The sequence below is a fragment of the Leptodactylus fuscus genome, chromosome 6 (assembly GCF_031893055.1).
Source record: "Leptodactylus fuscus isolate aLepFus1 chromosome 6, aLepFus1.hap2, whole genome shotgun sequence".
Lineage (NCBI taxonomy): Eukaryota > Metazoa > Chordata > Amphibia > Anura > Leptodactylidae > Leptodactylus > Leptodactylus fuscus.
The window spans coordinates 55,516,989-55,528,915 of record NC_134270.1 but is presented as its reverse complement, the minus strand read 5'-3'; the positions used below and the strand labels follow the sequence as shown (position 1 = coordinate 55,528,915).

At 40.0% G+C, this 11,927-nt stretch overlaps 1 protein-coding gene across 1 annotated transcript; it reads left to right on the top strand.

Annotated features, from left to right (window-relative positions):
* Window positions 1-1,586: 1,586 nt before the first annotated feature.
* Window positions 1,587-4,711, top strand: LOC142209535 (C-type natriuretic peptide 1-like). Its single transcript, XM_075278541.1, has 3 exons — window positions 1,587-1,786; window positions 2,627-2,935; window positions 4,475-4,711. Exons 1-2 carry the CDS (start codon window positions 1,694-1,696, stop codon window positions 2,924-2,926), a joined length of 393 nt encoding a protein of 130 aa, XP_075134642.1. The 5' UTR covers window positions 1,587-1,693; the 3' UTR covers window positions 2,927-2,935; window positions 4,475-4,711.
* Window positions 4,712-11,927: the final 7,216 nt, after the last annotated feature.

Sequence of the window (11,927 nt, the reverse complement as noted above, 5' to 3'; positions counted from 1 at the left end):
TGTGTCATATATATACTTATATGAATGTGTGAATACTATATATACTCACATACACTCACACCTACACATTATTATAGCATACTGTATATACTCACACATACCTATATACAACCATACAGTACTCACACAGTATACAAGACACATACAGTAAAGAAATGTACAAACATATACATATTAAATATACAGATTTTACCAAAAGAATATACTCACGTTCACAGAAGTGAAGCATCGCAGCAGACTGCTCCTGTCCCCACACGCTACAATCTAAGGGATGACTCACTAGTTTATAAGGAGGAGTGTGAGGGGGAAGTTCAGGCAGCATGGACAAGTCTTTATGAAGTGGCAGCTAGTGGCAGAGATAGCTAAGGCTGTCAAGTGCCCGGAAGGGTTAAAAGACAAGCAGCAATTAGCTGATGCTGCAGCATCAATGATGTCCTCCCGATAGGGAAAGTATGCACTGGCAGGGGGCTCTGTGTGCTGAGGACCTGGGAAATTGCCGGCAGCCGGCCATCTTTAATTATTACATTGTTGTCTGCAGCCTGGGGCCCCCGAGCTTACCGTTCCGGCACCTGACAATAATAGCCTTCATTTTGTCAATGCAAATGCATTGGTTTGGTGCTCGATCGGGGCCCCTGGCCTTCCCAATCGGGCCCCTAACCAATGCATCTGCGTTAACAAAAAGAGTACTAACAGTCAGGGCTCGGGGCCCACCGGGGGATTCCCCGATTCCCTGGTGGGCCAGTCCGACCCTGTACCCGAGCAACCAAAACCAAAACAAAATGAATCTTGAGAGATTCGCCCATGTCGAATTGTATGTTCTCCTAATGAATGAAGGCACCCAGGGTAGTATGCTGTAGTTGGGTAACAGCTGGACAGTCATGGCTTAGAGACCTCTGCCATACAGAACTATCATTTCATGTCCTGAATGGTCTGGCTCCTAAAGGTGGTTTGGTTGTTTTATCCATATTTAGATAAAATTTTATGATTTCTTTTGAAGATTTGAGAGGGGATGAGAATGAGAATGAATAATGGATGGAGGTGGGAACACAGGTGATGGTAGTGAAGATCATGACCACTGCTATAGTAAAGAAGGCCCTGCTCTATAAATAGAAACACCCATTTCACATTTCTAGGCATCTTATACAATTATTTGTATAGAAAACCATCATTCAGTGTTCAAATATAACGCCGTACAATGCTGAAATTGTAAAGGGGTAATGGTAAACTCCAGGGTTAACAATAAAGCCTCTGGTGATCCAGCTAGTGGTCTAGGGCAGTGAAAGTTCATACGGTAATTCCCAGGATGCCAGTTTATGTGTTGAACACCAAGGGTGACATTCCTCCCCCCCCCCCCCCCCTCCTAAAAATGGTCCTGAGGATAAAGAAAATAGAAAAGGGAGGGAAGTGGAGATAAAGCAAATTGTAAAGCAAATTTAACCCCTTATTTGTAAAATACTTGGATTAACCCTTATAAAACACAGCAGCATCTCCTGTATATATATATGATACAATCCATACAATCCATAGGAAATATAAAAATTCTGGGTAAAATTGTCGGAAGAAAATAAGCAGCCAATGGGTAGAGTGTGAGTGGGCTGGCATCCCTGGTGGGGCACGAGATATAAGGAGAGGACTATAGCACAGTCCTGGAAGGAAGCATACAAGACTCCACCAGGGCAGGCGAAGCAGAGACATGCATTACAAGCGCAGTGCCTGCCTTGGATTACTTATGATCCTCATCTTCTGCAAGCAGCAAGCGAGAGCCAAACCGATGAACAGCCTGCAGGTGAGATTCATGCACTGCTTCATTACATGTCATGTTGTAGGCTGAATGTAGTAAATGCTAGATGCATATTTTTAGGGTACTGTTTCCTATAAGACTTCAGTAAAGAACATCATATACAAATAGATGAAAAAGTAGTCTTGGTGTTGTCCGACCTGTGGCTCTCCAGTTGTGAAATCGCAACTCCCAGCATTCCCTGACAACCTGCGTGCTAGGATTTGTAGTTTCCCAATAGCTAGAGAGTCATAGGTTGAAGACCATAGAGAGTAACATGTCCAGTGATCTGACCACAGGTCTTATCTGATCAGACAACCATGGTATATATTCCAGTATAGTCATGTTCCATGCAATTTCTTGTCACTCTGAGAGCTAAGAGGTTGGTGCAGACACTGCTTCTCCCAAATAGGTGTCCACTGTGAAAGAAGCATTCACACTAGTGCAAAGGGAAAAAGGAGCAACCGCATTTCATGTCTAATTTTCAGCAAGATTATTGGTTGTAATGAGAAACTGCTTCATTTTTCATTGCTGTTTATATGAAACACCTATTTTCAGTTGTTGATACATCGCTGTGACTGTTACTAAACTAACTTATATTTGTCTTCTATTTGGGTTTCTCTGCCTACAGATATAGCAGAGCTGTGTGTGAAAGATGAAGTAGTTGAATTTGTTGGGTGGCAAAACTCCTAATGATGTGATATTTGTGGTCTTACATAGGGCTGCAGGTAAAGCAGTTGCACTATCTTGCACAAGTAATGCAGGTAAATGCTTCAGCTCTGCTACATCTGTACAGGATACAATGTTGCTATTACCACATATGAACCTATTAACCATTTACTCTTACAGAGTTTGTCCAGGTTACTGGAGGACAACTTTGACCGCTCCTATGGGTCAGATGAAGCTGATCATGGGGAGTTGGTACCAACTGATTCACTGGACCAGCTCAACCCTGACAACCAATGGAACAAAAACAGGGTTGACCAGATGGAAGGTTCCCACTTAAACGAAATCACCCTTCAGCAGCTACTCAGTGACCCAGCAGGCGCTTCCAGAAGATTCCGGCAGAGGAGCAAGAAGGGTTTTTCTAGGGGATGCTTTGGGGTGAAGTTGGACAGGATTGGGTCACTTAGTGGTCTGGGCTGCTGAGTTATACTGGTGAGTTTGTATAAAAAAATCACATGAGTTTAAAACATCCTGCGGCAGTCAAGGCATGCTGGGGCTTGTAGTTTTACAATAGAAACACATGTTGGAGATGCATACTATGACTAATCCCCTATTAATCTTTGTATCTTATAATTGTACATTGTATCTCGCCAAGAAGAACTTACTGTAATACCATGATGGAAGTCCAGGTTACATTGAATAGATATTAGATAGATAGATAGATAGATAGATAGATAGATAGACAGATAGATACTGTAGACAGATAGATACTGTAGATAGATAGTTACTGTAGATAGATAGATACTGTAGATAGATAGATAGATAGATAGATAGATAGATAGATAGATAGATAGATAGATAGATAGATAGATACTGTAGATAGATACTGTAGATAGATAGATAGATAGATACTGTAGATAGATAGATAGATAGATAGATAGATAGATAGATAGATAGATAGATACTGTAGATAGATAGATAGATAGATAGATAGATAGATAGATAGATAGATAGATAGATAGATACCAGTTGAATAGTAAAATAGAGAGAAAGATATGAAACAGATAGATACATAGATAAATAGAGGTCAGCCACAGAGATAGATATCTAGAAATATATCAGCAAGATATATAGATACAAGATAGATAGATATTAAAAAGATAGATTGGTCTATAGATAGATAGATAGATAGATAGATAGATAGATAGATAGATAGATAGATCAGCATATATAAAGAGAGAAGGAGAGAGAAATATCAACTAGATAGGTAAATGGATATATAGATAGTTTTTGGAATCTTATGCAACATTTCGATCCCTTCATCTCTTCTGTCTCTTGATCTCTCATAGACTTTGCATGTGATTTTCCTTTCTAGCAGTAAGTGACAGCCTGGCAGGAAGAGTTTAGTCATTACCGCTGTCCAGGGTGCTGACACCATGTAGTGCCCCTCAACTGCTCCTGCTGGGAAGGGTAAATGCAGGGTCATGAAGGGATTTAATATTCAAACAGAACATAATTTATTAACTTATAATGATGTTGTCCAGGAGACAGCATCCCCCATGTAATTATATAATGTTAGGTTTCCATAATCTAGGTATCTCTGCAGTTCACCCACTGAAGCGGATGTAGCAGAGCTAGGCCTGTCGGATGTAGCACACCTTCATTTGCCTGATGATGCTTACTCTGATGTAGAAGCCATATAAATGCCTTAGTTTGTTACATCCATGCAGGTAAATGACCAGTAAACTCTCATTGCGCATGTACATGACTAATTCACCTGTACCATATCTGTGTACCCTTATTACAACTGGTTAAAACTTTTGTTCTAAAAAAGCCCAATAAAAGTCCTGTATATAATCAAGGCAAAAGGAAGTGATAGCATGGAAGTGGACTCACTATAAGGGCACGTATAAATCAGTATACAGTAGATGGCTTTGTATGGCAGCAATTGCTGCTGACTTCACTGTTCATATTTGCACTAGTTCCTATAACAATATTCTTTCTTTTTTCTTTCTCAATTCCTTCTTACAGATTGAACACGTCTCAGAATTTCATGTTCTCCACAACCGACACCCTGTTCATTGCCGTAAACGTCCATTGTGCTTCTTCCATCACCTGGTCACGGTTGCCATCTTTTCTCCAACAGAATGGTCGTATTTTGGAAGACTCACGAATAGAAATTTACTTTGGACTCTTTTGCCTGCTCCATGATGAGCGCTGTATGTCGTAATTTGTAAATGTGACAATAAAGTTGTTTCCATGTTTGTAGTTATGTTTTCTGTTTAAAGGACCGAATAACGGAAAAAAATGCAAAAATTCCCTGGGAATTGGCTGCTTTATAGCTCCAGTTTAGCTAAGTCTATAGGAGACTGAGATAGTCTGAAATCCACTTACTAGCAGAGACTTAGCTGCTGCCTTCCCTGCTCACAAGCAGTATATTAGCACAAGCAAAGAATTACAATACACTGCAAGCAATGACCAGAGACGCCTGAGCCTCAATAAGGGAAGAGCCTGGAGATTTAATAGCATGAAAGAATTAAATGGTATATATGCGTTATTTTAATATATTGATCAGTTTATACCATTTTTACAACTGATATACTTATCAATGTATGATTTTTTTTTTCCAAATTCTAAACTTATGCATAAATTTCCTTCCTTAAGTCCGGCCCAATGAAACTTACTTGGGATTAGTGTTCCTGAAAAGGAGTATAAGCATCATACTCCTCCAGGGATGCTAACATTAACCCCTAAACTGCTACAGATGTTAGCATTAAGCCTTTTAGTACCTTGCACCATCGGGTATTTTTAGAGATTACCTGGAAAGTTGGCAGTAACCCTTTAGCTACCATTGACCAGTAGAAAAGTTGGTACTTGCTCCATTTTTACCATAGATGACCAAGGATGTTAACATTAAATCCTTCATTATACTTAACAGTGAAGGTTGGCATTAACCTCTGAATACCCCGGATGGTGGTCTAGGGTATTGAGGGGTTAACAACAACTGTAGTACGCTTGGTGAAGCCGTTAATCCTTTTCTTCCTGATGATCAAATGCTTCACTGAGCATATTACAGATTCAGAGATGCTTACAATGACCACTGTAATGTCTTTATACTCTACCACGTCAGTATCATGTTATCCCCCTCCCCTTCACTATGAATAATCTGGGGTTCCAGAGAGGCTGACAATGAGCATAATGAATGACCCTGCAGTAGTACTGGCAGCCACGCAGTGACTAGAGTCTATTCTTAAAGCAGGAAGAACTAACATGAGCTAAAGGTCCCTCCTAGATAATACAAGGAATGGATTTGAATTGTAGGATGTATGGGTTAAATACAGTTTGTGAGTGCAGTCTATGGGATCAGTGGTATAGGTAGAAAAGAGGGAACCCATAAGAAAAGATCAACTCGGCTCCTGCTATGGCGCTGAGTTTTGCCATCTAGGACTAAACGAACCAGCATTTTTTACACCGCAATACCCTTTCCATGTCCTTTGAGTCAATCCTGTACTCCAGGGGTCAGAAACCTCCAGCACCTGTGCCATAGACTATGTAAACACAGTTGTGGGTAGGAGGCTCTAAAGGAGAAAGTATGAGGATGGCATCCTAGTGTCTGGGCAACTTAGTCAGGGGGTAGCCTGAGCATTTCATTTTGTGTTCACACTTGCGCCTTGTGTCCATCTATTATGAATCATCTAAAATTGCAGAATAAGGGTGCATTCACACTAAGTATACGCTGAGCTGATTCTGAACATAAAGCACGTTCAGAATCAGCGCGTACAAAGCAGATCCCATTCATTTCAATGGGAGCCGTCATACGCGCGTATCACATTGAAACCAATAGGGAAAAAAGCAGCCCATTCATTTCAATGGGGACCGCTCGTATTCCGGCTCCCATTGAAATGAATGGGATCTTCTTTGTATGCGCTGATTCTGAATGTGCTTTACGTTCAGAATCAGCTCAGCATATACTTAGTGTGAATGCACCCTAACAGATTGGGAACAGCTTGTAAACGGTCTGTTTAAAAATCCATTCACTTCAATGGGTTATTAAAGGAATCCGCAGGTGTCTGTTTTCAGTCTCTCTGCTGTGAATCCGCTTTTTTTGGACGAACACAAATTCGGACATGCAGGACTTCGTGTTCATCCAAAAAACGCAGATTCATGGCAAAGAGACTGCAAACAGAGACCTACAGATTGCTTTAAAAAACAATTGAGGTAAATGGGTTTTTAAAGAGGATCGTTCACGTCCTCAGGCACATGTGGAGCACCCCCAGTACTCATTTATGGATGAGTACTATCAGGAGTGGGAGGGGGGCGTTCCTCACTGCTCAGCGTCATTGCTGGGCAGTAGGGATTGCCCCCTCTCATAGTACAGTGCAATAGATGCTACAGTGAGGAAGGGTGTTCCTGACACCCTGAAACACTCTTCTAACAGTGAAGAGCTATAGTAACGGCACCAATAGCTCTTCAGTGGGGGCAGAGAATGGGAAAGCGCTCTGTCGGCTTTCTAGTGGTGTATTACACAGCTTGTGCCCTGGGGACGTGAAAGGTCCTTTTTAAATGGAATGTTTGCAAACCATTCCCAATCTGTTTTACTGCTATTTCAGCAGATTCATGATGAACTGACACCAAGCACAAGTGTGAACGCCCCCCAAAGCAAGTGCAAAAGTAAAGCATGCTATGGCAGCTGAATATGCTAAGGTAGGTTTTGTTTATTTCAGCGAGGCTGGACAGACTTGTATGGGTTAATACAACAAACAACACCGGGCTCCTCAGAGGTGTCTTACTGCAGATCACTATACTGTTCAGCCTAAAGTCCTATCCACTGGAGAAGAATCATCTTTATGCAAAAAAGTCATAGAGAAGGATCACACTGAAATGGAAGTTTAGTCAACCAGTTAATTGTTACAGTGTGTGTTATATGTCTCTCATTTAGGGGTCAACATCCTTACAATTATTGCATGGCACACTTACTATTCATCTTTGACTTAAAAAAGCCCCCAAAAACCTGCACATAATACAAAAAAGGTTGTTGACCCCTGCTCAATTCTGTCAATATAACACTTGGGATGAAATAGAAGACTTACCATTAGCTGCAGCATTATGTCTGTGCCTATGTATCTTTTCCTCTCTCACTTGGCTTTTTCTTGTCCCTACCCATTAACTTCTGTGGTCACATGTACTGTAATACTTCTGCATCAGTAGAAGACCAAGATAGATTTAACGGATATTTCTGAATGTATGTTGATTTAGTGAGGGACGGTAAGGAGCCTGATCGGTGGAGAAAGAGGCATTTGTTTCTGATAATATAGCGCAAAGTTTCTTATACTGTATTTGCCTTTACCATTGATTGATGAAGTTGTTGCCTAATTTAAATAAAAGGAGAAGACAACAAAAATTGTAATTAAAAATGAAAAAAAGAGTGCAAAAGATAGAAAACATCATCAGTAGAAATGTCAGGAGAGTGATTTGGTTTTATCAGTTCCCCCCAGACAGACAAGGCTGCAGCTGAATATATGGCTTTTCCTTTGTCCCAGTATAATATGAGGATGTCATAATGAAAGATGAATATTTGTTTTTGTCTCTTTTATAATTAACTAATGAACAATATAAGATGAAAAATTACAATCACTTATTGTAAGGATGTGAGATGTCCCCCAGAACTGCAGGGCGCGGGTCCCATCACATTAGGGGGACTCTGGGAATGTTCACAGGATATCAGTTATAGGCAGCAGTTCATAATGAATCATCTGGAAAGATCCATATGCCATTAACCAGTTTACTTCTAATAAGCGTCAGATAGCAACATTCAGACTGAAATACCTAACTAGTATTATCCTAATATAATGTTGTCACTGGAAGTGTTCCCTATACTTGTAGGACCACTGTGGGGCTAACCTGATACATTACACATACAGTAAATGCTGTTTATAGTATGTAGTCTGTAGTCAGCAAATAGAGATCTGGCCTATAGGCTGAGAAAAATTGGTCTATATTCTACCAGAGAAGGTGACAGCAGGGAATAAAGAAATTCTCTACTTTATGTAAATCATTTATTATTGTATAAAAGAAAAGTTCAGCAACTTTTGTACTTTGTGAATTCCTAGAGTTTTAAAGGTTACCTGAGTTTATATCAAAAGTTGAATTATGTGTAGGGTCTTGCTGGGCAGTCTGTCCTATGACTGTATAAACCTTCATGTATGGTTACCTGTTATATTTTTTCTGCTGCTAATAGCATCTGAGCACAATGAGGAAAGCTGCTTACTGTCTAGGAGTAACATCCCATCAGCAACAACACCCACAACTAGTCACTAGTATATAGAAGTGAATAGCAAACTTTCCTTACACTGTAGAAGCTGCATAATCCTCAGTGTCTGCTGTGTGCAGACATGTACAGGCTGTGAAGAGAACCAGCCCTTCCCCATTCACTGTGTGAAGAAAATCATCCCCTTCTCCCTCTATTCACTAAGAACACTTGATTTTAAAGATAACTAAGGAAAGATCTTACCTAGTAACAGCGAATGAACAGCAAATTAGCTAGAAGGGAGACACCTAGTGGCATCAACTTTAAAGAGGCAATAAAGGTAAATAAAGTACATTACATTTTCGTCAAGAATCACATACTCTATTAAATAAGGCTAAACTGTTAAAAGTTAGTGACCATTTAAATGGGTTTTCTGGACTAAAAATATTGATGAGCCATCCAAACGATAGGCCTATGAAGTACAATTTGTTTCACAAAAAAACCCCGATAAAGCTCCGTTAAAGGAAAAAATATATATAAATTGTGACTTTTGCAAGGCGGGAAATAAAAAAAAATATTAAAAATTATTTTGGAGGGAATGGGTTAAAATTAGGCAAATTCAACCTCAGATGAAATGCAACACACACGGATTCTATCATGTCATTATTTATTCACCGGAAATTAAAGCAAAAAGTCCAAGGGTGAAAAACTACATCCACCGCATGAATCAATAGCTTGTAGAACCATATTTAGAAGCAATAACTTGAAGTAATAGTTTTACACTCTCTCACATACGTCTGGAGGAATTTTTGTCCATTCTTCCTTACAACTTTGCTTCAGTTCCTTGAGGTCTGTGGGCATTCGTTTATGCAGAACTCTCTAAAATGGTCACTAACTTTTCAGACAACTTAGTCTAATTTAATACAGCATGTGATTCTAGACAAAAACCTAATGGACCTTATTTTAAAAATGTTGCTGTTTCTGTCTGATAAACCTTTCCAAAATTTGCACCAGAAGTTGTCTAATTTCTATTTGTCATTTAGTCACTGTTACTAAGGAAGTTCTGTCCATAGATACCATTAAAACAGCAAGACAGCTTCACAGTAAATGGAGGAGAAGGGTTTGTTCTCTCTTCACGAAGTGAATGGAGATAGGAGGGGATGATTATCCTCACACTCCCAAAACAGATCTACAACCAATTTCTGGATTGTGTGCTTGATTGATCAGTCAGCACATCTCACAGTTTATAAAGTTAGAAAAGTCTACTTATGAACTTACATCTACTTTTGGTACTATTGCTAATGGTATGCTAGCCATAGACAGTAAGCAGCTCTCCTGAATATTCTCATAGGTTTATCTTTCTCTGTCAGGGACAACTGTTTCATACACTGTATATACAGTCCAATGTCCCTGGATCTCCTATATTATGGTTACTTAGGCATTTCTCAGCTATATGTTTACTATTTTACAGTTACTCCTGGCAGAATTGCATGTAAACCGGGAAGCAGCAGTACTGGACAGGGCAGAGTGCTCCTAATTTAGCCCTCAAAATATGGGGATATTAACAGCAGACAAAACTGATAGAACACCATATATGAAGACTTATACCGTAATAGAAAATACTGACCAGGAACACCTTGCACATATTTCAGGTTTCCATGAAAACTCCGGTCACCTTTAAGACTGGTCATTACAAATTTTGATTAGTTTCTTTTTAACTGATGCCATTGCAGATTTTCTCTGTGCTTTGGATCAAAATTAGCTAAAATCATCATCATCACTGATTAGCTGCTACTTACCCTCATAATTCCTATGGAAGCAGTATGTGCTTTTTTTCCCCTTTAATCTTTATTTATTTATTTTTAATAAAAGAACATACAAAAGTGACAAAGTAGCATGGCAAAGATACATAGAGGCACTGTAGAGAAACAAATTACCACATCAACCAGTTACATAAACACGATATTAACAAATAACACGATCAACAGACAACAGAAACAGGAAAAGAGGGAGGGGGAGGGGGATTGGTAGGCTGTAATAATCTACAATAAATCCATATGGACTAGATCAAGCGAATGTATGTGGGGTATCAAAGGGGGATGGTGGAGGAGATAGGCCTATGGAAACCAAATATTAACTGGAAGAGGGGGTAAGGTATCTCTACAAGGGTATTGGCACCAAGGTTCCCAGAAAACCGGAATGAACCAGGAGTCCCAACTGCAGAGCTCCTCAAACCTGTAAAATTGATTATTCTTTTCCTTGCACTGGGGGATGAAAGGGGCATCGGTCTAAGAGGGATCAGTAGCTTGGCTGCTTGGATTAAGCAGGTGATAAGGCAAGACCATCTGTTAGAAAAGTCAGAAGACGCCCAAAGCAGGATGGTTTCAGGCCATAGCTTCAATTCAACATGGCAAATGGACTTAATATCTCTCTTGATCACCTCCCAGAAGGGACTAATTTTGAGGAAAGAGATCCCTCAGAGAGAACACAGCGCCATCATCAATCAGAGATAGAGGACCTAATTCTATGGTGGAATACCAGGGTTCTATACCACCTGGTGAGCAATTTAAACAAGTTCTCCAGAATCCTAAGACTCCTACAGAAACCACTGGAAAACAACAAGATATGTTTGACATTGGAGGGCAAGAATACCAGTCCTAACTCCATTTCCTACTCACTAATGAAGTATGGTTTGGGGGGAAAGGTGGAATGAGAGTAAACAGTTATATATATATAGGAAATAGTTTTATTCCAGGGATTGTTAGAGTCAGGGATTTTCTCAAACCAGTTGAATCCCAAAGCAGAAGGAGGATAGAGAGGGAGAAGGAACTAATCGGAGAGTTGGAAGGACAGGGAGTGGAGGAAGGTCACTATGGTGATACTCCTCGGACAAGAGGGGCGTTAGAGGAGGAGGGTCGGCATCAGTTAGTGAGGAACAGATAGGGACGCGGAGGAGGTCCAAGGAACGTAGGTCTGGAAAAGTAGAGGAACCCCAAATAGGAAAGAGGCTCAAAGGCATTCTGGGGGAAAGGGAAGTTCCTGGGGATAGTGTAGCAGAAAAGGCTTCAGTAAGTGCTAAATTTATCACACTGGTAGGATTCAAGGAGTATATTTTTCTGATGACTGTAGGTATGTATTTGTTACACTCAGTTATTTTGACCTTATAAATAATATATATACTAGAAATAATAACAATACTGAACTCTCAAATAATCTTAAATTTACTAGAACTAAGAG